General features: G+C 39.9%; 1 protein-coding gene across 1 annotated transcript; it reads left to right on the top strand.

Moving 5' to 3' along the window:
- Positions 1 to 7,059: 7,059 nt before the first annotated feature.
- Positions 7,060 to 23,694, top strand: LOC149172624 (uncharacterized). Its single transcript, XM_089426403.1, has 3 exons — positions 7,060 to 7,369; positions 22,797 to 23,420; positions 23,462 to 23,694. The coding sequence occupies exons 2-3, from the start codon at positions 22,865 to 22,867 to the stop codon at positions 23,692 to 23,694; spliced, it is 789 nt and encodes a 262-aa protein (XP_089282529.1). The 5' UTR covers positions 7,060 to 7,369; positions 22,797 to 22,864.
- Positions 23,695 to 27,477: the final 3,783 nt, after the last annotated feature.

The following is a 27,477-nucleotide window of genomic DNA, read 5'->3' as shown; positions in this document are numbered from 1 at the left end:
AGAGCTGCACGGGAATCAATGGAAAGGCACCAAAGGCCACTGCATAAAGAGATCGTGAGAGAGATCCTGCCAGCGAAGAAGTTTTACAGAGCAGAAGAGTATCATCAACAATACCTGGAAAAGAGATCAGCTGGTGCCAAACAATCTGGGGCCAAAGGATGCAATGATCCAATTCGATGTTATGGTTGAATAGTGACTCGATCAAATTAACTGGACTTCTTTCAAAATTAAAGTATTTGTATCTCTTGTTTAGTTCAGCTAGATATTACAACAGAGTGTTGTATAGGGGAATAGGGGAGTATTATGGCGGTGGAAATTTTGCGTCATGCCTCAACCATCCATCTTGGATAGTGTCATCCGATTTTGAGCTCTTAAAGATGATTTTGATTTCAAGCTAGTAAAGCTCAGGGCTCAAGTATAACTCTATACTTATCTTTATTTGTAATCCTGCTGTCAAAATAAGTTTAGCTTATCTAGTTAGCTATGTTGTTAAATGTCATTTGGATTTTAGTTGAAAGAAACAGAGAAGAGATGAATTGTTTCTATTCTCTGCATATTTATTGATATAATTTGATTCTCTTCAAAAGAAACTTTATGAACAATGATAGTTAATAGTTCATAACTTTAGGACTATTATCTTCTCTCAGGAAATATGGTTTCTAAGAAAGAGTACAATGTACTTATATTCTACTCTTGTACAGAAGGAATTCCTATTAGACATTGGAAGACTGTTTGTGGGATATGGAGTTAGACTTACTTGTTTTACTGTATGTTTTTGAACTTGATTAAGTATGCCATTAGAAGACTATTTGTGGATATGGAATTGGACTGTTTTCATTTTTTGGATGCAAGAATTGACAGTATTTTCTCTTATCATCATGCCCTTGGGCAGGGACTTGTTACTCGCAACCCATCTTGTTAAAATATCAATCCACAGTCCAAGCGTATTTTACCAAAAAGGGTAAAACATAAACAAGACAAGAGACATGACTGCATGGTGAATAGAACAAGAAATAGGACTCAAGGTTTCTGGCAATTATAAGCGTAAATCACCTAAGTGACGGCGTACATTACCACTATAAAATTGAGTTTTGGAGATACAAAACCTAGTTTACTAGAAATAGGAAACATAAACATAACTAGAAACAAAACAAAACTAGAACCGTGACTATAGAATTTTAACGGATAAGCAACTTGAACCCACCCATCTCCCTGAATATATCATGCACTTAAAGACTGGTGGTGTTGTAGAAGTGTAATCCCAACAGAGGAATGGAAATGATAATAGGAACAAGAACTGAATGGAAAAGAGGTATACTAGTCACGCCTCCACTGACATTGATCTGAACAATGTTGCATGTCATTAAATGGGCATGTAGCACAGGATAGAGAAGTCCATCGGTCAGGGGTAGACCTAATCTTCCATTCATTCCCATCGTAGTTTTAACAAAAATTTACTTGGGAATATCGACATCCAACCTAAACCGTTCTATTGAATGACATGCAAGCTATTAGTTATTTCAAAAGTGAAAAACTCTACATAAGCCACCAATAAGGCATTGGTTCACACTAGTGAGGTCAGCAGAGTTTAACCCAACCACCAGGCTTTACTATCACTGTTGTCCATGCCACCTAAATGGCATAACAGAAAAGCACCGGGCGATTTTGGTAGAAAAATTACACCATCCAGACTTATCACCTAAACCAACGGAAGTCACTCATGGGCAAGTTTCTTGCATTAATTCTTATAATTAAACAATAAAAATAAAATGTAGTTACCTACCTCTTGAGTGGGTTTAGTATCCTCTGGAAACCTCTCCTCTGGCACAGAGCCTCGATCCTGCTTGTCTTAGCTCACATCCATTTCCTCGGCATCTGATTTCATTGCTCCGGAACTCTCGGAACCCTGTGTACAAGCAAATCTGAGGCCTTTTTTGTGTCTCTGACATTTATAGGGACGACTGGATCATCACAATCCACCTGTGGCAGAGCATCTAGATGGTGACCTCCTACATTCTGGGGCATTTTATTTCCTCGTCTTAATCAACGCATTTTTGCTCTCTTTTCTGCTTAATTTCTTCACTGATTTCAGGGTCAGAAAGACACCTATCGCTTCTTTGGCACATAACCCATACCTTTGGCTCCATCTTCCTCTGCGGAATCTTGTACATACAGCCTCTTGAGTGCCTCTTGCACTTGTCTAGAAGTATTTTAAAGTTGCAAAGAGTGATGGAGGCTTGGGGATGGGCCATCGCACAGGAGTTTGGGGAACCTTGTGCAGATCCCTTCGTAGAATGAAACCACCACGATTGGAGGCACCTAGAATCCAATTTCTTGTATTCAACCAAATGTATCAAATCAAACCTGCGACAACATGGCCGCGACCTTCCTCTTTCTTCCCTGGAAAAACCCTGCAACATGAGGAAAATGAATAAATTTTGATCTTTGAGAAACATAATGGGATGATATGGCGACCTTCCTCCCTGGAACGCGAGGGAAATGAAAAATTTTGATATTTGAAAAACCCTGGAAGGCGAGGGAAATGAGCAAGTTTTGATATTTGAAAAGCATAAATGCCGTGAAACCTTGAACGGAACTTAAATGAAATGCTATTGTGTTTTTCAATTGGAATTAAATGAAATGTGTAAGTGTTTTTTTTGGCTTAATGGGGAGGTATTGCTTACGGTACTGAATGGAAAAATTATTTGAGGGGATTTTAGTTGAATTGGAATTAAATGAAATGTGTAAATGTTTTTTTTGGTTTAATGGGGAGGTATTGTTTAGGGTAAAGAATTTTATGTAGGAAAAATTATTTGAGGGGATTTTGTTTATTTTTTAATGTAATCATGTTACATTAAAGGTGAATTATGGTGACATAAAAACAAGTTGTGTGTGGTCAAAAAGTGCAATGAAGTCGTAATATTATAAGATTAATGATTATTTCTAATAAAATGTTTGATTTAGTAAGGTTAACTGATCTATGGAGATGCTCCAATATTAGATAAGAAATTGTAGATAGAACAGAAATCAAATGGAAATAAGGAATTTGTTTAGAGAAGATCAGATGGAAGAATCCGAGAGGAATTTCCATGGCGGTCTAACCCTAGGGTTTTTTCTGGTGCGAAATGGGTTTTCACCTACACCCGGAGCGATAACAGTGTGAGAGAATGGTCACAACGCTAGCAAACAAGGGTCAATACACCTGGTTTATATTTATCTGCGACGGTTTGGCAACTTATGGTCTCACGGGTTTTCTCGGTCAACTAGTAAGGGGATCAAACAGTGGAGGTGAACATTTTGTTCGGTTGGGCCAATGTCTCTCGGAGGGTTTGTGCACAGCATCACATGGGGATAGTATAACAGAGTACATGTGAACATCATTTTATATCGATGAGGAACTTGTGGATTATTCTTCTCATTCTATGGAGGCTTCCCAAATTTGGGTTGAGGGGCCACATCAACACCAAACTGGGTTTTCACCGGCGATACACCATGAACTGGAAATCCAGGTCAACGCATTTACGTCAGAGATGGATGATGTGAAGGTTCCCTAAATTCCTAGGGTTTTCCCACCCGGGCTCGATGGTAAATCCAAACTTTCTTCAACTGCAGGAGGACCAGGCTCAACCGGTCCTGAATATCCCATCACCATCGGAGTTACAGTATTGGGAACTCGAACAACAAGGTCTCGCAACAAATGTACAGGGGGCGTCTTATGTGGTGGTTGAGGGCACGAGCGTTCATGGAACTAATACATATGGCGTCGTAAATACTGGGAATAATGTACTGGGAATACTGGGAACTAGTCTATCTGTTCCAAGGTATTTTTCATGAACTCGGTGATGGCATCCACCTGAGCCAAAGAACCCCAGGGTTCGCTGAAGCCCAAGGAAAAAATTAGAGATCTCCCCCCAGGATGATGTGGTCAGATGCCATTAAAGTAAGATTTAGGAGGTGCCTCCAAAACGACTCTCTCTGGTGGCAAGGGCCATATATATTCACAATTCAGAGGCTTGACCGAGTTCCATAGAGAAAATATCCATTCCCAAGAATCCATTTCCACCCAGGAGGCATCAACCCTGATGTTCCTAGGGTTATATTCGAGCGCCAGTCCCCCAGATCGCCCGATAGCATCAATTGCCAAAAACTTCCTTTTTGGTGCCAGAGAATGCAAGGATTGAGAGATAGCCTCGGCCGAACCAAGAGTCTCTTGGAGGAGAATAATATCAGGCTGTTCAACCTCAAAGAGTCTCTGAAGGGCTAGTTTTTTGGGGCACTAGCCAGACCCCGACAGTTGAAAGATAAGCTTTTCATGGGGAACCCTTCGAGGGGTTAAGGGTGCTCTAAGGACCCCTTCAAGAGTGGATTGTCGACCAGATGCGACCTCCGCCCCAGCTCGCCTGATAGCTTTTGACAGATCAGATTTCCTACCTCTGGAGGACAGAGGTCCCATTCCCAGGGAAACAATACCCAAGCCGACCTGAGGTCCAGTGACATCCGCATTGTGAGTGCGGGGACGCAGAGAATAAGGGTGGGAGGTGGACTGCTTGGGGGAAGACAGCGAGGAGGATGAGGATGAGGCTGGCAGAGTTGGAGGGGCAGTGGAGGCTATCATGGGGGGGGACGATATAGTGCAGTGAGCCATGGTGCACGATGCATTTGATATAACCAAAGAAGAGGAGATACCAAATGAAAAGGAGGAAGGGTTAAGAGCGGTACCCGAGACTTGAGCGGCTGCTGCTGTGGCCCGAGCCCTAGTCAATGGAGGCGAAGACGAACTGAGCCCCTTCGTCCTTGCTTTTATTGGGGTAGCATGTGCTGTTGCGATCCCCTGTGATGGGCGAGGAATGACAGGGGAATCTCCTCTAGAAGGTATATGAACATATTCCTTTCAGATGTCGAAAATTCCATGAGCATGGGCACCTATTTAGAAACTGCCCTCTCAGCAAAATAGAGAACAAAAGTAAGGCGAACACAAAGAAAGATACTAAAGGCTTTCACAAAGTGGTTCATAAAGGAAAAGGGGCAGGAGGGGGCTAAAGCAGCAGCAGATAGAAGGACCACAGACTAATCTAAATAGGTTCCAAGTTCTCGAAGAAGAAGAAGAGATAAGAAAGATAAATCAGGTAATGGAAAGAAGCCCAAGGGAAAAGGAGAAAGAGGAAGACACAGCTCAAACACAGGATAGTATCAAATAGAAAGAGACTATGATGAGCGATGCAGAACCAAAGATGGACCAAGAAATGACCCAGAGTGAGATGGAAATGGAAGATCATGAACTACAAGAGATTCTTGACAGGGAACACCTAGATCTGGAAGGATTCTTGAAACAGGGGACCATGAGTGGGGTAGACTTTTTACCGCCAGAAGATTTTAATAGGGTACAACAGCTGTTCCTATGGAAAACTCAGGTTATAGGGCTGGATAGACAAGGAAAAAGTGAAAGGCAGGGCAATGAAGGTGTGAAAACCATGAAAAACACACCAAGATTAGCTCCCAGAATTTCAGGAAAGAAAAGAGGCAGGAAAAAGCAGAACGAGTTATTAATGGAATGTGGAAAGCTAATGATAGATTCAGGTAAGATGAAAGGTCTAACCAGCTACTCCTTTACAAATCTTTAATAATGAAGTTTACATCTTGGATAGGTGCACTTTTCAATTTTCCAACTTCTCCTTAGCATCATTGCCATCCAATATCACGTTTAGCATATTCACCTTCACATTACACTGTTTCTTGTAGAAAAATAAGGACACTTGTAGCAGTTTGCAACCCGACTTCTAAGCTTGCCCAAATTCACACGAAACACATGATTTTCGTTAATTCTCTATACATACTTACTGTCTCGATACTCGACACTTAACATACATACGAGCTTGTAGATTGAAGCCCTAATTTCTCAATACCCGATATGTTGAAAGGCCAATGGTTGAGCTATCAAGCCACTGGGCCCTCAGGAAGAGGCTAGAGAGTGTCATTGATACTAATTAGTTGATATCTTAACATCCAAACGCCCAACATCCACGTTGTCACTATATGGTTACCACCTATACAACACCTCGGTGCCAAGTCAACCTTCCATTGCCATGTCAACATGCCATATCACTTGCCACATTGGTATGCCATGTCATCTAGACCCACATTGGTGCCACATCATAATGAGACGTTAGCATGTCAAATCAACTGCCACACAATTGACATGCGATATCCCCGGGTCCACATCCACTCATCACATCATTACTCTATCGTTATCAAGGTTTCTTGTTGGTGACTAGTGTCCTACTTACTGATGTCTACTACTCAATATTGTGACATTTTGATAGGTCGATAACGAACAACTAATACATTGCATTCGTGTTGGTTGACCTTGAGGTGTCCTTAATACAGTTAGCCTGACATTTGACCTCTTGATGGACTATAGTCCCCAACCATCAAGTGAGAGTCCTTGAACCCTCTATCTCCATGAGCTAATAGATAATGTAGGATAATATGTTAATATCGAGGACATCTAACCTAGACTAGGTTAGTTGGGGCTTTTTGCACAATTAGGTGATGAGGAGCACTATTTGCCAGCATTATAAACCATAGGTATATAAATGTTGTATGGGTGTTAATGTGAGGATTTGCCCAACAAGGATGAATTTTTTTGGGGCCTTGGACATCATCTAAAAAGAAACACCATTATCATCTTAAGGCCTATGAATGGTTTTTAAGGTTTAGCAATAATATAAACTATGCACATTATACAAAACCACTTCCCGGTGCCTCTAAAATGAATGGTTTATAAAATGCAAATGTATGTTTATATAATTTATAGGATGCACAGGTTAGTTAATATTATATGGTTTGTATTAATAAAATAAATGGACAAATTAATAGAACTGCTGGCAAATCAACATTTAAAAAATTATTATGATGAAGACTTTTCAAACAATTTTATGGGAAAATTCAATTAATAGAACTGTTGGCAAATGAACCTTTAAAAAAATATTATGAAAGAGACTTTTCAAACATTTCTGTGAGAAAATTTAAAATTTTGTGGGAAAATTTGGGCTTGGCGCCAATCGGCTGTTCGTTTCTCCTTGTCTCGAAGTCCCACCGCCTGAACATTCTCTTCCAAAGATTGATTAAGGTGTGGCTGTCAGGGTTCACACCCAGTGGAAAGCTTATTTTCTGAACCAGCTGTCTTATATTATTATATGATATTTGGCAAGGTGGGCTCTATAATATCTGGTATTCAACGATTTGGAAAACTTTTGAGCAGACAGATCAGTGTGCTTTGAGGAGCAATAGCCAAGACAGGTTTACCAGCTCTGCATTTACTACTATTTTTTCTGTGAGGCCGATCTTCCATAGTTTTTGCCCAAAACAGGTATGTGTTTTAGCTTTCTCTTTGTTTTCTTAAAAAATAGCTCCTTGAAGATAGGGTGTAGAAACTGCAGGCAAAATTAGAGACAGGGACCATAGCAGCTTCCTCCCACTCCAGCGAGAATCATCACATCCCGTCGTATACCCTACCGGATTCCCAGTCGTTGCAGATTTCGTCATAACCTGTCATCTCAGGGTTAAAATTATATTAAAACACCCGGGACTATTGGACTTCAAAAAAATCATAAAAATTTTGTTCTTGGCACTTCTGCACTTGCTAAGACAGCGATGAAGGAGAAAATACTGGTTGTGGCTGAGCAGTATACGGATATCTACACCAAAACCCAAAACTGGTTGAATCTAGCCGATCTTGCATTGCAAGACCTTGATAGGGGTATACCGATTTTATCAATAGGATGCATATGTTTGTGTAGTTTTTTTATTGTCTTAATCATATGACGAAAACCAGAGTACAAGAATATGGGTTTCAATGCTTTGCAACCGTTGAGTTCTTGAGGCTCGGTTGCAACTTGGAGAACTAGGAATATTTTGAGAAGAGTATATATATTCTTTTCAATCCATGTCCTTGCCTTGCAGGACATTGAGGGGTATATAGATTCTTCTCAATGGAAAACAGTTGCCGTTTGTGTGGTTGTTTATGATCTTGCCATTTATTCACGTTTTTTTGTAATATGTAAAAAGTTGCAACCTCATTAAATGACATTTACACAGCTAGAATACACCAGTGCTACCTCTAGAGAGATAAAATCAGCTGCGTTCATCTGATTCCTCAGTGCTCAAGATACTGGCCCATTGTATAAACATAATCGAAGGGAATATCCTTCGCTTTGACAAGTGAAATAGCTAGTAAACTCAAGGCAGCAATATCAAGATGAGTCCATATGTGCTACATTATTAGATTAACTTGGTAAACTGATATCCTGTTGCCTGTTCAGATTGTTGGGGCTACCTTTAGATTCTTTCTTTTTGATTGTACAGACTTTAAACACATACCCAACCCATTTCCTTGTAAGCGTTACTAAGCATAGGATGATAATATGGGGCATTTTCTTGGATCGGATTCCAGCTTAGTTATTTCCTCTGCTTTTGGGCATATGTAAAGTTAAGTGCATTTTAATGGAATGTGATTGCTTGTTTCTGTGTTAAGATATCTGCAAATTTCCTTGCTGACACTTTCACATCAATGTAAGAGAAGTCCTTATAATCAAATGGGTATTTATCCCAGGAGTTTATTCTTGCACATTCTCACACTTTCAAGGCTTGCATATGTGCCATAAATCATAGACAAGTACCTAGACTTGGAAGAAAACTCAAAGTTAGAACCTCTTTTGACAGCGTATAGGTCCTCCTCATAAGACAGTTGTAGAGACTTCTCCCTTCAATGCGGTTGGGCTTTAAGACTACCGCTAAGACGCGCTAGGTCTCCTTACTTGAACAACACCTAAAACACATCCTTTAGGACTGTGTATTTAGTCTATTTCTTATTGTGGATTAGGGGTTCATTTAGGCTCCCTTTGACTGCCTCTTAGATGTGAATAGAAGACTGCAGCTAGGGCTCTTTTGGAGCTTCCTTTGACAGCGCATGGAAGCCTCCTTGCTGTGATGAAGAGCCTTCTTTTGGGACATCGAAGGAGCCTCTCTTCACTGTGATTTAATCCCTTTAGGATAGCATATAAGGCTTGCGGCTAGGGCATGTTGTACAGCAACTAGGGCTCCTCCAAGGCTGTCCTAAAGGGCTCTTTAGATGAATCCTACACCTCTTGACAAGACTGTCCTATTGTGCCACTGCTGCACTATGTCATGGCTGTCCCGTTGTGCCACTACTGCACTATGTCATGGTTGTCTCATTGTGCTTTGCCATACCATAACAACACCATGAATTTGCCACACTAAATACTAGTTGTCCCATGTTGTACCATTGTACCATTGCTGTCCCGTTGTGCACTATATGCCATTGACCATTGTTGTCTCATTTTTGTAACATATGCTGCACCATACTGCACCAAGTTGCCTTTGCTGTCCCATTGCTGTATCATTGCAGCACCATGTAGCATTGTTGTCCCACTGCTGCAACAAACTTCTTGCTATCCATACTGCTGCACCATTGTTGCAGCATACATTTTGTTGTCCATTCTGCTGCACCATTGCTGCATCATACATCTTGTTGTCCATACTGTTGCACCACTGTTGCACCATACATCTTGCTGTCATCGATAATACTACTATGGTCCCTAACCCCATTTCCCTGCTCATTAATCAGATGAGAGGTACTTCCAATGAGTCTCAGATTGCATGGGTAGGATGCCTCGATAGGGGAATTGATCATCTATCCTACAGGAGAACTAATCATCCTGGCTCACAGGAGAATGAATCATCCTATCCCAAAGTCACCTTGGGGTATTACAAGGGAAGGCTAAGCTATTCATCTTGTACACAGTGCACCATTAGGGGAGGGTGAGTTGCCCTATGGTCGTGTGTTGCTCCAGTAAGTACCCCAAACCCCTTAGATCTCCCAGAGCTCAATGCATGCAACATGCAGGACCCTTATACGAAGGTCTCTCAACGACTCCAGGTTGTTCGGGAAAGTCACAAATTTGACCTTTCCCCTGGGCTTTGACAAAATGTTTGCAACCTGTACATCAGTCTCAATGCGATGGAGCCTCCTCGCTCATCGACTTACCATATTCTAGATAAGTTAGTATTTGATGTCTATCTACTGGAGCAATCATCGAATACAGGATTTCTCAACAATCGAATCCCCCCTGGTTGTCACAGAGGATCACAGTGTTATTCATCATTTGTACAAACAACGCACTGAAGAGCTTCCACAACCAGGCAACGTCACACAAGATCATACTCGTAGCTATGTATTCGGTCTCGGCGGTGCTTATAGCAATCGACTTCTGCTTCTTGCTCATCCATGATATCGAAGCAGAATCCAAAGAGAACTAGCACTGAGAAGTTCTCTAGTGATCCTCCCCATAGCCTGCCCAGTCAACATTCGAATAATCATGCAGCTTCATATTTCAGGCAGTGAATCTCAATCCATGAGAGATTGTGCTCCGAAGATATCTCAAAAGGTTCTTGGCACCAATCTAGTGAGGCTCAACCAAATATGAGCTCACCATGCTAACTATAAAACATATATACGGACAAAAGTTCACCAAGAACATCAATGCAAATGAGTTTATGAAACTTAGAGGCATTTCCCAAATCTGGTCTAGCATCATCACAATATAACTTCTGAAAGTTAAGATCCTCGAGGTAGTCACGGTCTTGCAGTTTACCATTCCACATCCGGAATCCAACTCTCTCTTACTTTTGCAAGTGAGAGGGTCTGCACCTATCAGAAATAGGTCGTTCTTTGAAGGTGTCGGTATGAGAGGTCTATCATCCACAATCTTCAAACAATGGTTTGGATTGGCTTCACTCTTAGTGAATCTCAGCTTCATCTGACAATTATCAATCCTCTCATATCAAACCCGGGGTGATTTGCTTCAAGCCATAGAGGGCAGCGTATTTGATGCAGAGGCCCAGAGAGGCCAGCGTATTTGACGCAGAGGCCTAGAGAGCTAACGCAGGGCCTCCTGGGGTTGACACAGGCCTAGATAGGCTGACGCAGGGCCAACGCTGGGCAAGGAGAGGCTGACGCAATCCAGATTGGGCAGACGCTGGGGTTTTAGTGCAATTTTGTGCTAAGGAGTTGCCAGAATGATTATCTGAGGTTTCAGCCAGGAGATCTGTGAGAAACTGTGAGGTATTACTGCTAAGGAAATTCTCTGTTGGGTAGGCCAGTTTTGACACCCAGATTGTACTCTTATATTGCTTAGTAAAAAAATCCCTCAGATAGCTGCACCGGTTTTCCCGCATTGGGTTTTTCCGGGGACATTGGTCCAAAAATAACGGTGTCATATGGTGTGTTTGTTTCTGTTTCTTTTAGTAGCCTTTTAGTAGCCTTTTGTGTTGTAAAAAACACCTCTTATACTCCCTTTTTCTTCAACTAGCCTTTTGATAGTAATATATACGAAGGTCTCTCAACGACTCCAGGTTGTTCGGGAAAGTCACAGATTTGACCTTTCCCCTGGGCTTTGACAAAATGTTTGCAACCTGTACATCAGTCTCAATACGATGGAGCCTCCTCGCTCATCGACTTACCATATTCTATATAAGTTAGTATCTGATGTCTATCTACTGGAGCAATCATCGAATACAGGATTTCTCAACAATCGAATCCCCCCTGGTTGTCATAGAGGATCACAGTGGTATTCATCATGTGTACAAACAACACACTGAAGAGCTTCCACAACCAGGCAGCGTCACAAGATCATACTCGTAGCTATGTATTCGGTCTCGGCTGTGCTTAAAGCAATCGACTTCTGCTTCTTGCTCATCCATGATATCGAAGCAAAATCCAAGGAGAACTAGCACTGAGAAGTTCTTTGGTGATCCTCCCCATTGCCTGCCCAGTCAACATTCGAATAATCATGCAGCTTCATATTTCAGGCAGTGAATCTCAATCCATGAGAGATTGTGCTCCGAAGATATCTCAAAAGATTCTTGGCACCAATCTAGTGAGGCTCAACCAAATATGAGCTCACCATGCTAACTATAAAACATATATACGGACGAAAGTTCACAAAGAACATCAATGCAAATGAGTTTATGAAACTTAGAGGCATTTCCCAAATCTGGTCCGACATCACAATATAACTTCTGAAAGTTAATATCCTCGAGGTAGTCATGATCTTGCAGTTTACCATTCCACATTCAGAATCCAACTCTCTCTTACTTTTGCAAGTGAGAGGGTCTGCACCTATCAGAAATAGGTCGTTCTTAGAAGGTGTCGGTATGAGAGGTCTATCATCCACAATCTTCAAACAATGGTTTGAATTGGCTTCACTCTTAGTGAATCTCAGCTTCATCTGACAATTATCAATCCTCTCATATCAAACCCGCAGTGATTTGCTTCAAGCCATAGAGGGCAGCGTATTTGACGCAGAGGCCCAGAGAGGCCAGCGTATTTGACGCAGAGGCCTAGAGAGCTAATGCAGGGCCTCCTGGGGCTGACACAGGCCTAGATAGGCTGACGCAGGGCCAACGCTGGGCAAGGAGAGGCTGACGCAGTGCAGATTGGGCAGACGCTGGGGTTTCAGTGCAATTTTGTGCTGAGGAGCTGCCGGAATGATTATCTGAGGTTTCAGCCAGGAGATCTGTGAGAAACTGTGAGGTATTACTGCTAAGGAAATTCTCTGTTGGGTAGGCCAGTTTTGACACCCAGATTGTACTCTTATATTGCTTAGTAAAAAAAACCCTCAGATAGCTGCACTGGTTTTCCCGCATTGGGTTTTTCCGGGTACATTGGTCCAAAAATAACGGTGTCATATGGTGTGTTTGTTTTTGTTTCTTTTAGTAGCCTTTTAGTAGCCTTTTGTGTTGTAAAAAACACCTCTTATACTCCCTTTTTCTTCAACTAGCCTTTTGATAGTAATATAATATGTGGCAAACCTGGTGTCACAAGGCCCGAGCAACTCTCTAGATGCATTATTCTTGTACAAGCTCAATGTGAGTTGATGGTTAAATATGAAGTGAGAAATTTTTTCCCCCTCCGAACTGTCTCATTAATCCATGGAAACTTTGCCAAGTCATGTAACAATAAGTCAAGACAATGAGCAACACAAGGTGTCCAATATATTTTTCTGTATTTATCCATGATCATTTTTCCTGCTCCGACACAATTTGAAGCACTAGACCACATTTTCTTCTCCAACCTCAAGAATAGCTTCCTCTAAAATCTTGAAAATAAATTCAGAGGTCTTCTTATTCCCTGATGCATCAACTACTTTAAAAAAAAGTACCCCTTTAGGGCAATAAACCAACACATTAATAAGAGGTCTATGATTCATATCTGACCAACCATCTGATAAAAGTGTGCACCCTGTTTCCTTCCAAGAGTCTTTGATCTTCTGCAAATTGTTTGTAACCCTTTCTTTTGACCTCTTCAAAAGAGTGGTCCTTATAGTCTCAGAACTAGGAGGGACATATCCTTTACCAAAACTTGCCATCATCTTACACGCATTGATTAAGTAAGGGCTTCTTGCCACATTAAATGGAATTGCAGATTCAAAAAACATATCAGCTACAACATCATCAACTTCTTGTTTCTACATGGGCTTTCAAAGAGAATTTAATGTAGCTGTCCCACTTGATTTACCGATCTTTGACTGAGATGAACTCCCAACACCAACCGTGAATTTTTTCCTTTTTTAGATGATTGCAATGTAGAATATTAATATATGTCCAAAGTTTTGAGTCGTTAGCTCAGATTCTATAACTATAAGTTATTATATGATGGACTAGAGGGTCGACGATACCTGTGTTATGTGTAACGTGTTCTAGTCGTGCACACTACAGTCAACGTTGAAGCTCGAACGAAGGTGCAACAAATCACGATTCACACTGCACAGCCTACGGCTATAGCTTATAGGCTCACATGGTAGTGGGCACGGGCTCAAGCAGCCGCGTAATCAGCGACTAGCAGTGACTGAACTTGCAAGGTGCCTGCATGCCGCTGCAGGACTACATCGATCTCCTCAAGGCTCACACTGCACAGCGCAATAAAATGCACAACAATATGCCAATACAAATGCACTCCTGCTATGCCAATACAAACACTCTGCTAACTCAATACTCTATTCACTCGACCGACTGGCACAGCTTGTGCCAAATCCTTAGAGCGCCATTGTTTATAAAGAAAAAATTGGCGGGAATCGTTGTAGAAAAGCAGTATGCGGCCCATGGTTTTTCACGTAAACAGGCAAATAAAACTGTAAAAAAAAAGTGGCAAACCCTAAGTCGAACCTAAAAAAAATCGATCAAATTCGCGTTCAGGTTCGTGTTCGGATGAGGTTCAAATTTGATTAGGTTCGCCTTTTGGGTTCAAATTTCAGGTTCGGTGAACTTGAACGAATTTCAAACCTGAACCTTCAAATTCAGCGAACCTTGTGACATAGCCTGCTACATGAGGGGAATGGTCCCTTTGTAAGATTTTCCTTCGGTACATCTCAGACATGTACCTTCATGCTCCTTTTGTATTCAGGCATCCCAGTCACCATCTGACTCACATCGAGTAAGGCCCCACAATAAGTAGACCTTTGGTGCTATAGATGAGATGTGTCAACTAACATGGTCCCCGATGGACCATCCTGCAACTTGGTACAAATTGCCAATGCTGAACCCATGAGTAAAAGCATCTTTGAAAATTCTATTTTCAAACACGTACCTTCCCATCGATGAATGCCACCCTGAAACCTTTGACTTCCGTTGCCGAAATGGACACCAGGTTCTTCTTGCGATCAGGTACATAAAAGAGATTCTGTAAATGAATTGAGTTACCCTCATTCAATTGAGGGGTAACATTTCCTACACCCTTTTCGGGATAGGTGGCATCGACTCCAAATATAATCCCACGATTGTTTCTTACCAAATTCAAGAGAGCACCCTTCTATTCGATGAAGTGCCTTGAAGCACTATAATCAATAAGCTAGCTTCCCACAGAATCTGAAGGAGAGGGCCAATACAAGATAACGCTTCTTTATCTTATCAGAAACAACATTTGATTCTTCATACCTGGGGTTCCTTGCTTTCTTTGAAGAGTCAGTCGTTTCCTTGATGACCTTCATTATCTGTCATTCCTTCGATCATTGAAGATGTCCTTGGAATGATTGTTATCTTCATCAATAGATGTGTCCTTGCCATTTGTACATTCCTTTGCATAATGGCCGAACTTATTGTAATCTGCCTTTCCTTTCACCCTGAGATCCGGACTTCCCATTGAAGTGATATGTAGGTAGGCCATCAGAAGCTTCCGCTGCGCCATTTTGATGATATGCTCTGCTTCGACTTTACCCTTGGCGAATTTGAAGAGGGATGAGGAATCCATGGATCCTTTTGTCCTTTCCCAACTGCCTTCACTGATTGCTATTTCACTCATGACTGCGTATGGGATAAGGGATTTTCCTTTTATGACTGCATATAGGATAAGGGCTTTTCCTTTCATGATAGCAAGGGCATTCCATGTGTAGAGCACTTCTTCTAGGACGATGTTGAGGTGCCATCTCCATTAGGCAGCGTAGCGACTAGGTTTAGGGCATCTCTTCTCCTTAGACTTGCGGCCAGGGTTTCTGCCTTCATTTCCATGGCTGCATATTACTACTTCTTCATAGGGCAGCATTTAGGGCTTCTCCATAGGGCAACATTAGGGCTTCCTTCACCGTGCTAGATCTCCCTTTCCTCCCGCATCTAGGGCTTCTTCATTAGTGCAGTGTAGAGCCTAGGGCACTCCCTCTAGACTAGTGCTATAATTGGTCACTTTTGATGATGGTTATCCTCTTGAGCGTTCATTCTCCACACTAGCAAATGCATATATTGGATTAAGTATAGAGAAGGAGGATGATGGGTGAGACAACAATGGTAATACACAAATTCTAATGATTATGGCATCGAGGAGGACTACTGATAGTCATCGGCTATGAGAATCTTCCATCTATGGTTCTAGTGTCCATGCTATTTTGTATTTTCCATTGGCATTCCAATCTGTAGTAGCATTGAATCAATATCTATGTTGTATGTTTTCTACATTCTGATTTTTATGACTTAATGAGAAGACCACAGTTTGTGGTTCTAACTTCTTGTGTTTGCCATTTGATCATCATTGATGTAGTACTAGTAAGTACTAGTTGTATGATTGAATTTGTATCATGTAGATGTTCTAGTTTCTAAATTCTAAAATAATTGAAATCCTTATTGTCATGTTTTTAGAGTCGATGTGTCTTGTCTCACATATGAGAGATGAAACACTTGGTATTACCTTAGATTGGGTATTTATTTGGTATTTGCCACTGTAAATGGGTTGTTATTTGGTTGCTTGAAACTGTTCATGTACTGTAGGTGTAGAATTTCTTTGCTAACAAAATTCATAGTTGATTTGCCTCCCAAACAAATTATTGTTTGTGTGTGGATTTTTTGATTTGTTGATCTTATATGTCTTGCCATAATATTACAAGTGTCCACAATGAATGAAACTCTGTGATTTCTTGTTGGGGTTGCACATTCTCTAAGCATGCTCCTATTTGGATCGCAGGAAAATCAAGGTTATGGTCTTGAATACCAACATGATTGGACCAAGAACCAGTAATGTATGTCTAACAATAGACCTTAGGCATCACAAAGGACACACTTCCAGTCATATGATGGTCTGATAATTGATGTCAAAGAATTTTTAAACTCCAGTATCAGTTGTAGTTGCTTTAGTTTCTTAAATAGTTTCTTCTCCTGTGATTGGGTGCATAGTTATACTTATCTATTGATCTGATTTTGTCAAAAATTGGGTTCAAAAACTATCTTGAATTCATGTCTGGAGGGATATAAAGATAGTGGTCACTGCAAAAGGTAAGTTATTAATGGTAGTTGTTGCCCATATTTCAGAAATTTTGATATAAATCCTGAGAGAAGCTTTGTATCCTAAATTGAGTGGGGCTTTAGGATTGAGAGACTTGGGGATCCTAAACAAAGCATTGGGAGAGAAATTATGTTGGGATTGACTTCGGGTTAGAGATGAACTCTAGAAACAAATATGGGATATGAAATATGGCCACTCTTCTCAATTGAAAAAGTTGCAAGCAACCAAGCATCCTCTAAGATCTTCCATATGAAATTTGCCACAGGCCAACTAGACCTTAATTCAAAGTCATGTTTTTTGAGAGACCTGGAATGGTCACACTAGTGACTACATTATTCTCAAAAGATTCTTGGCAATAGATGCCACAATTGAGGGATTGTTAATCCTAGAGATTTAATAACATTTACTTCAAAGCATCAGGGTCTTACTGTAGAAGAATTTTAGAAACTGATTCAATCCCCTAGGCTATGGAAGGAATGGAAAACAGTTGAAGATTGGCAATCACATCCATCTTTCTCTCCCTGGCCTATTTTAGCTCATGAGCTTCAAAAATGAAAATAATCCAATGCTCAGGATGAAGACAAACTCTGGTGAGGTTCTCAAACCAAAGGGATGTTTACTCTCAAGGAATCCTACTCTCTTATAGTTGGTCATCAAGACATCCACTAGGATCCCATTTGGAAGAAAATCTAGATGAATGGTGTTTTCCCATGGTCCTCAATTCCTTTGGCTAGTTGAATGACGTAAGATCCTCACATGGGATCAAATCAGGAAAAATGGATTTTAGGGCCCCTGACTTTGTACTTTATGTTGGAATTATGAATATTCTATGGAGCATATATTGAATGTATGTCCTTCCATTGAACATATTTGGATGCATAGTTGACTGCCTTTTGGATCCTTGTACTGTAACTTCAACAGTTTTTTATACTTGTACTCCCTCATAGATCCAGCATATTCAATAGTCCAGTTCAAAATAGAGAGTGGATTATTTCCCGTAGTTTTGTCATGTCAATGCTTTGGAAAGAAAGGAAAAACCAAATATTTAAGCAAAAGAAAGAAAGGACAAAGTCATGGTCTACATCAAAGTGCAACATGGGGGTTACGTTATTCCTACTCAAACTCACAATGAAATGCTGAGGTGCCAAGTGTATTACCATGAAAGTCTACAGCTCCCTTACTTTCAGTGTCTGTGAAAATAGGATTAGTTTAATGAACTGTATTTCTGTGACCTCAATAGTGTTTTCAGGATTTAAATTATCAGCAAGGAAAGCGTGATCTTCACCATACTTTTCATATGGTTGATTTTCTTCCCCTACCTTTGCATGTTGTATATGTACTTGTATGTTTCTTTGGTAGAGATTTCTCCTCCATGAGAAAGACTGCCCCAAGAATGCCTATCTGCCCTCTTAGACAGAGCAATATCTGCGTGATAGAGATGAGATCTGTAATTTGTTGATCTTATATGTCTTGCCATAATATTACAAGTGTCCACAATGAATGAAACTCTGTGATTTCTTGTTGGGGTTGCACATTCTCTAAGCATGCTCGTATTTGGATCGCAGGAAAATCAAGGTTATGGTCTTGAATACCAACATGATTGGACCAAGAACCAGTAATGTATGTCTAACAATAGACCTTAGGCATCACAAAGGACACACCTCCAGTCATATGATGGTCTGATAATTGATGTCAAAGAATTTTTAAACTCCAGTATCAGTTGTAGTTGCTTTAGTTTTTTAAATAGTTTCTTCTCCTGTGATTGGGTGCATAGTTATACTTATCTATTGATCTGATTTTGTCAAAATTTGGGTTCAAAAACTATCTTGAATTCATGTCTGGAGGGATATAAAGATAGTGGTCACTGCAAAAGGTAAGTTATTAATGGTAGTTGTTGCCCATATTTCAGAAATTTTGATATAAATCCTGAGAGAAGCTTTGTATCCTAAATTGAGTGGGGCTTTAGGATTGAGAGACTTGGGGATCCTAAACAAAGCATTGGGAGAGAAATTATGTTGGGATTGACTTCGGGTTAGAGATGAACTCTAGAAACAAATATGGGATATGAAATATGGCCACTCTTCTCAATTGAAAAAGTTGCAAGCAACCAAGCATCCTCTAAGATCTTCCATATGAAATTTGCCACAGGCCAACTAGACCTTAATTCAAAGTCATGTTTTTTGAGAGACCTGGAATGGTCACACTAGTGACTACATTATTCTCAAAAGATTCTTGGCAATAGATGCCACAATTGAGGGATTGTTAATCCTAGAGATTTAATAACATTTACTTCAAAGCATCAGGGTCTTACTGTAGAAGAATTTTAGAAACTGATTCAATCCCCTAGGCTATGGAAGGAATGGAAAACAGTTGAAGATTGGCAATCACATCCATCTTTCTCTCCCTGGCCTATTTTAGCTCATGAGCTTCAAAAATGAAAAATATCCAATGCTCAGGATGAAGACAAACTCTGGTGAGGTTCTCAAACCAAAGGGATATTTACTCTCAAGGAATCCTACTCTCTTATAGTTGGTCATCAAGACATCCACTAGGATCCAATTTGGAAGAAAATCTAGATGAATGGTGTTTTCCCATGGTCCTCAATTTCTTTGGCTAGTTGGATGACGTAAGATCCTCACATGGGATCAAATCAGGAAAAATGGATTTTAGGGCCCCTGACTTTGTACTTTATGTTGGAATTATGAATATTCTATGGAGCATATATTGAATGTATGTCCTTCCATTGAACATATTTGGATGCATAGTTGACTGCCTTTTGGATCCTTGTACTGTAACCTCAACAGTTTTTTATACTTGTACTCCCTCATAGATCCAGCATATTCAATAGTCCAGTTCAAAATAGAGAGTGGATTATTTCCCGTAGTTTTGTCATGTCAATGCTTTGGAAAGAAAGGAAAAAGTTAAAAACCAAATATTTAAGCAAAAGAAAGAAAGGACAAAGTCATGGTCTACATCAAAGTGCAACATGGGGGTTACATTACTCCTACTCAAACTCACAATGAAATGCTGAGGTGCCAAGTGTATTACCATGAAATTCTACAGCTCCCTTACTTTCAGTGTCTGTGAAAATAGGATTAGTTTAATGAACTGTATTTCTGTGACCTCAAAAGTGTTTTCAGGATTTAAATTATCAGCAAGGAAAGCGTGATCTTCACCATACTTTTCATATGGTTGATTTTCTTCCCCTACCTTTGCATGTTGTATATGTACTTGTATGTTTCTTTGGTAGAGATTTCTCCTCCATGAGAAAGACCGCCCCAAGAATGCCTATCTGCCCTCTTAGACAGAGCAATATCTGCGTGATAGAGATGAGATCTGTAATTTGTTGATCTTATATGTCTTGCCATAATATTACAAGTGTCCACAATGAATGAAACTCTGTGATTTCTTGTTGGGGTTGCACATTCTCTAAGCACGCTCCTATTTGGATCGCAGGAAAATCAAGGTTATGGTCTTGAATACCAACATGATTGGACCAAGAACCAGTAATGTATGTCTAACAATAGACCTTAGGCATCACAAAGGACACACCTCCAGTCATATGATGGTCTGATAATTGATGTCAAAGAATTTTTAAACTCCAGTATCAGTTGTAGTTGCTTTAGTTTTTTAAATAGTTTCTTCTCCTGTGATTGGGTGCATAGTTATACTTATCTATTGATCTGATTTTGTCAAAATTTGGGTTCAAAAACTATCTTGAATTCATGTCTGGAGGGATATAAAGATAGTGGTCACTGCAAAAGGTAAGTTATTAATGGTAGTTGTTGCCCATATTTCAGAAATTTTGATATAAATCCTGAGAGAAGCTTTGTATCCTAAATTGAGTGGGGCTTTAGAGACTTGGGGATCCTAAACAAAGCATTGGAAGAGAAATTATGTTGGGATTGACTTCGGTTAGAGATGAACTCTAGAAACAAATATGGGATATGAAATATGGCCACTCTTCTCAATTGAAAAAGTTGCAAGCAACCAAGCATCCTCTAAGATCTTCCATATGAAATTTGCCACAGGCCAACTAGACCTTAATTCAAAGTCATGTTTTTTGAGAGACCTGGAATGGTCACACTAGTGACTACATTATTCTCAAAAGATTCTTGGCAATAGATGCCACAATTGAGGGATTGTTAATCCTAGAGATTTAATAACATTTACTTCAAAGCATCAGGGTCTTACTGTAGAAGAATTTTAGAAACTGATTCAATCCCCTAGGCTATGGAAGGAATGGAAAACAGTTGAAGATTGGCAATCACATCCATCTTTCTCTCCCTGGCCTATTTTAGCTCATGAGCTTCAAAAATGAAAAATATCCAATGCTCAGGATGAAGACAAACTCTGGTGAGGTTCTCAAACCAAAGGGATGTTTACTCTCAAGGAATCCTACTCTCTTATAGTTGGTCATCAAGACATCCACTAGGATCCCATTTGGAAGAAAATCTAGATGAATGGTGTTTTCCCATGGTCCTCAATTCCTTTGGCTAGTTGGATGACGTAAGATCCTCACATGGGATCAAATCAGGAAAAATGGATTTTAGGGCCCCTGACTTTGTACTTTATGTTGGAATTATGAATATTCTATGGAGCATATATTGAATGTATGTCCTTCCATTGAACATATTTGGATGCATAGTTGACTGCCTTTTGGATCCTTGTACTGTAACTTCAACAGTTTTTTATACTTGTACTCCCTCATAGATCCAGCATATTCAATAGTCCAGTTCAAAATAGAGAGTGGATTATTTCCCGTAGTTTTGTCATGTCAATGCTTTGGAAAGAAAGGAAAAACCAAATATTTAAGCAAAAGAAAGAAAGGACAAAGTCATGGTCTACATCAAAGTGCAACATGGGGGTTACGTTATTCCTACTCAAACTCACAATGAAATGCTGAGGTGCCAGGTGTATTACCATGAAAGTCTACAGCTCCCTTACTTTCAGTGTCTGTGAAAATAGGATTAGTTTAATGAACTGTATTTCTGTGACCTCAAAAGTGTTTTCAGGATTTAAATTATCAGCAAGGAAAGCGTGATCTTCACCATACTTTTCATATGGTTGATTTTCTTCCCCTACCTTTGCATGTTGTATATGTACTTGTATGTTTCTTTGGTAGAGATTTCTCCTCCATGAGAAAGACCGCCCCAAGAATGCCTATCTGCCCTCTTAGACAGAGCAATATCTGCGTGATAGAGATGAGATCTGTAATTTTCCCATTTGACATTGAGCTCCATCAGAAGAGCCAAATTTTCAGCATGTGGCCAACTGGAAGAGGAGGAAATGACAGATTGTTGGCAGCCAATATCAGCAAGAGTGAACAGCTCATGCCTGTGAAGAAACTGGATGATTGGGGGAGGAAGAATGTGATTCCCAGCCAATCCAATGATTACTAAAATGGCTTACAACTTCCTGTAGGATGTCTTTCTGAGTAGTTAGTATTATATTGTCCATATTTCTAATATACCAGATTGTGTCGGAATTTTTTCTTTTGGAAGCTATCTTATGAAAGTACTTAGTATTATTATCTCCCCTAGAAACCCGCGTCATTTTTATTTTTTGTCTCCATTCCTCTGCCTGATAATTTAGAGAGCTCCAATATTGTATTTTTGCTTTGTTCAGATAGGAAATTAGGCCTTGTAGGGTCCATCAATTCTGAAATCTCTTTATCTATAATAGAAAACTCCCGAGAGAGTGTCTTCTTGCACTTGATGATGCATGTCTTAACCTTTGACTTTAGCCTGTGCAGTTTTTGAGTGACCTGATACATCATTTTATTTTTCATTATCCCTAAAGGCCTCATCCAAGATATCTTAATCAGGTCCACTAAATATTTATCTTGTAGCCATACTTGATTGAACTTGAATGGTAATTCCTTGGCTTCTTGTTCACCATTCCATTCCAAAAAGATTGCATTATGATCGGAAACTAAAATTCCTTGGTGCAGAAGCAGATGCAGCTCAGTTGCTTGAAAGCACAAGTGGATGTAGAAGGATCGAGTTTTGTACATATCCTATGGGGAATGAGCCTGCCAAATCAAACAAGAATCTAAGAGAAACGGTTCAGGAGGATGATGAAGTAAGAGATGGTGAAGGGGGTTTGGGAGGAGAAACAATGCAACTTGAAGATGAAGAACAAGCTCCAATGGAATGGGTGAGGACAGACTTAGCTGGTGAAAATCAAGGGGAAACATTAAACACCAGGACTGGTGCTGAACCAAAAAGATTACCTGATACATATAACAGTGGCCAGCATTTGGTGAGAACATCCCATCCTATTGGAAACTTGTTAAATGGGGAGAGGCAGAGTCAATCTCCTGTCAGTCAGCAGCATAGAGATGAGATAGATGCTAGAAACAAGAGAGATAAGCATTCGATAGTAACAATTGATCTATTAGCATCAGAGGTTGCTGGTAGTTGGGCATTCAGTACAGCTGGTTCAGTTCATGGCGACAATGAATCTCTTCGGAGTGATGACAGACAGCCAGGGAAGGAAGGATCAGTGATGAAGGAATTAATCAAGATTTTGATGCTAGTCAGATTGCAGCAGCAGGTGAGAATATTAGGTCCAGGCAAGATCTACTATTAAGTAGCTTGAAGTGTCAACACACAGTGCCTGAAGATGCAGTGGCAGGAAGTCAAAATTCTCCACCTCCCAAGTTAGCTTCTCGGCAAAGCTATGAGCACCAAGCTTTGAATGAGATGCTTGATATTGTTGCCCCTGATTTCAGGCAGCTTCATGGACTTAGAAGAAATAACGATAATGCCCCTGACACTGAAGAAGATATTGAAGGGGAAGAAGATGATAAAAATCAGAATCTGAATAGGAAACTGTCTTTCTATTAACTCTGGATGTGTCTGAACACATGCCAAATGATTCTCCTGTCATGGCAGTGCAATTGTTCTTTGGTAAGCCATGCCATTACTTGGTGTTTTTATGACTGCCATACCTAATGGGTTGAAAGTTTGACTACTGTAGTTTGGTTGAAGCAATGATCCATGGATGGTAATGCCCATTAGATGTATAAGTGTGCTAAGCTTTTGCTTGGAAGGTGCTTAGAAATCTTTTGGCTCTCTGAACATTGCGATCTCTTGTATGACTGTAGATGAGTTCCTATTTATTGACTGTTATTCTACATAAGCAGAGTACACTTTGGCACTTTGGTGCATAAGCACCTTGACTCTGCCTCTGTAATATTAATTATAAAATTCTAGCAGACAATAACAGTTGGAACTCCAACCTAGAAGGCCAATAGTTGGAACTGTCACAGATTGGTTTTGCACTCCTGTAACCATACTAAACCCAGAGAGATAGTGACTGGAGTCTGAAATTTTGACAGAATGGAAGCCAAAAGAAACATGATTCTGAGAAGTTCATTTTTTTAAGATTTAGAATTTAATTCTTGATTGCCTCCTGAGCTTGCTTGAGTCATTAAATATGATATGTTTCCATTGCATAAGCAAGCCTACAATGTCTTCAGTGCACCTGACAGTGTTGTCATTTGGGTAAAGCACAAACCTTCTGTAGTGCTATCTTGTGTGTGGAGGAAAAACTATTAAAATATTATGAGACTGCTCTAATGGATGTTGGGAATTAATTACAAGTGAACCCACTGGCTGTTTATCTCTTTATTAATGGCATTGGAGTGCTGGTTTTTGTTTGAATATGTACACTGTTCCTTTCCTCAGGGACATTTAATTTGTTGCTGTTGTTGAATATAATTACATTTTATGTCAATGCTTGGGTAATGTAGAGGAAGAAGTAAAGTGAGTCTGTTTTGTGTTAATGCTGGAGAGTATATTTCTTTGTATCTGAGTCTTAAGGAAGAGTGCTGGACTACAATGCATTCAAGAGTAGTTTTGATGGTTGGCAAACATGAGCTAGGGCAAGTGTTGTTTCGAAGGGGAATGCTGCTTGAGAGCCTTGCTGTTTAATTGAATAGCTGCTCATTCAATTGTTAAAGGAACATTGAGGTGCCAGGAATGTTTTGGACGAAACCATCTTCATTAATAGTTGGAAACCGAAGCAATAGGAATCAGGTTGACTAGAAAATTACAGAATCTGCATTCTCTCAGACAGAAATGATTTTCTTAAGGAGTTCATTTTGCATATAAGATTGAGAACAAGAAAGTATGGGACCAACATAAACGTTAATACTAGTATATTGTCTATAAGTCCTCTTAATACTAGAAACTCTTGGATATTAGGTAGCCCATTGGTATTTCCTTGAGCATGTTATGATGTTTACCAAGCATTCGTAAATTCAACCCTAACCTAAGAAAGCTAAGTCCCTGCATTAAACTAATCTCTCAGAATAATAAGAACTCCACCGAACGTCTTTAAAGTCAAGCATATCAAAGAAACATTTGAGTCTTAAACCATCAAGTGCACTAAAAGCAGTGCAATGTGAATGTAGAATGTAAGGCATTTATGCAGAAGCAGTGGACCTCTTCTGCTGAAAAGAGATGCCAAGTCACTATATGGATTGAGATGATAACCTTAAACGCATTTCATTCATCCACATCCAAAACTTAAATCTAGGATATGTGAACTGAGAATTCAGCATGTCAGGACTAAATTACTTCACACATCTGAAACATATGAAACATGACAAATAATTCTAGTGAAAGTGAAAAAAGGATATATTTGAGGAGGTTTTGCCAACTATTGGCAAAACCAATCTGTGCAAAACCAATCTGTGAGGAGGTGCTCCAAATTTCTAGGAAAACATCATATATTTATGATGATATACCATTGCTTAGTAAATTGATGCAAACAAATAACAGTTTTTTTTTTTGTTGTTCTGGGCAAACGAATATATGCATTTACTGGGAACCAATTACAACTAACAACCAAAGATACTACTTGAATCTGAAATCTTCCACCTTTGCTTGCTAAGCAACTATTTATCTGTTGATATTTCTTCATCCTTTTTCATTCTCACTCATCTTGTTCTTCATTTCTGTGCATGATCCTTCTTTTCTGCTCACTTTGTCATCTTAATTGCTCCATCTTAGTCATATTAAGCTTCTCTTCTCATTATTCGCCAAGTTTCCCCGTCCATATGGCCTATCTTGGGAATCTATTTCTTGAGTATTAATTCCTAGAGTCGACATACTGTTATCCTTTCTACTACTATTGTTTATAGGAACTTATTCTAGCGTAGGCACCTACACTTCATTTGGCAGCTCCCAAGGGGCATGTTCTTTCTTGGGAAAAATATGATTCTGATTTATGCCTATAGCCTTACCATACATTTTGATGTCATCCCAACCAAGTATACGTAGGAATTTCGCTATTAGATGTATGGTATTATGGCATCCCAAACATCTAAAAGGGATTCCCCAGTAATCCACTCGTTTTATGATAGATTGTGTACTCTAATAGATATCAAGGGTAGCCGAGAGACCTTTTATGGAATCTGGTTCAATGAAAAACCATGCTACTCATTTTTCTAGAAGGCCAGCACTCCCTTCATCGACATAATAGAATTTTCCTATCTTGTTGGCAATTTCCATGATTTCCTTCTTGGTCCATAGTTCCAAAGGAAGGCTAGGGAGTTTAAACCATATGTATTTTCGCTGGGGATCTTCTTTAATAGGATTAAATCCGACTGTCTAATTCTACAAGCATAAAAATCCCCTACCTTTCACACATGAGATTGAGCCAATCCTATCTGCATCTTCCACTGTCATGAAGTGGAATCCAAACCAACTATTGAGGAGCATGCTTACCTTCGGTCTATTTCCAACAATACAGAACCAACATTTCTGCACCCATTCTTTCATTTGTCCACTAGACATCCTAATGTGTTCCCAGTGGCCCACCAATACCTTATGCTTCATCTTTACCACATTATCCCAATATATATCAATACCCATAATGAGTTTTTGTATCTGTTCCTGGTTCTTGATCGATTTCTTTTACGTTTGTCTATTTTTTTTTGGATCGGGTTCCATTTGAAGATTCCTTTCCAAGATATGTATCTGAGTCCTCATGTTGGGATGTTTTCAATAGGCCAATGGATGTGGGAACTTGATTTGGTCTTCCCAATCTCTCTGCAAATTCATTTTCTATGACTATCGATACTTCTATAATTTTCCTGTCGTCATAAATCTATTCCATAGAAAAAGATTGACCAACCATGTCAATATTGACTATTAGAACTGCATTACTTTTTAAGAGGGGCTTCAAGCGAACCAACACATTGTTTTTATTGATCGACTTCAATTTTAGGGTTTAGAAAGAAGGAGCGGCATCCAATCCTGTAAGTCGAGGAGAAACGATAAGGTCTCAAAGGGCAGCCGGGCCAACAAACCATCACTCAACTCGTAGGCTAAAGCCTTGATGAACTACCCATTGAACCTCATTGCCGTATATCATTGACGAGAGCTGAGAAGAGCCCATACACCGGTCACTGCCAAGCAGTCGAGAGCCCATCAGTCCCACAAGGTGCCTGTCAGCCGAGAGAACCTAAGTCACAGGAGGTGCCGATAGACACAGGAAGGAGGTGCCGAGAGACAGGAAGGAGGCAGCCAACGTATTGGTCAGCACAATGCTACTACATATGGGTGAAAATAAAATGTGAAAGTGTGACCGATTTTATTTGTACTATAGAACAAAGGCTA

This window comes from Pinus tabuliformis, chromosome 4_2 (assembly GCF_031772625.1).
Source record: "Pinus tabuliformis cultivar Carrire ecotype Pingquan chromosome 4_2, CPIR1, whole genome shotgun sequence".
NCBI classification, from domain to species: Eukaryota; Viridiplantae; Streptophyta; class Pinopsida; order Pinales; family Pinaceae; genus Pinus; species Pinus tabuliformis.
The sequence above is the reverse complement of the archived record's forward strand: the minus strand, read 5'-3'. Positions and strand labels throughout refer to the sequence as shown.

Coding starts and splice junctions, on each gene's coding strand:
- LOC149172624 (XM_089426403.1), top strand. CDS start 22,865: ATGGGGAATGAGCCTGCCAAATCAAACAAGAATCTAAGAGAAACGGTT. Junction 23,421..23,461: donor GGTGAGAATATTAGGTCCAG/GCAAGATCTACT, acceptor GTCAACACACAG/TGCCTGAAGATGCAGTGGCA.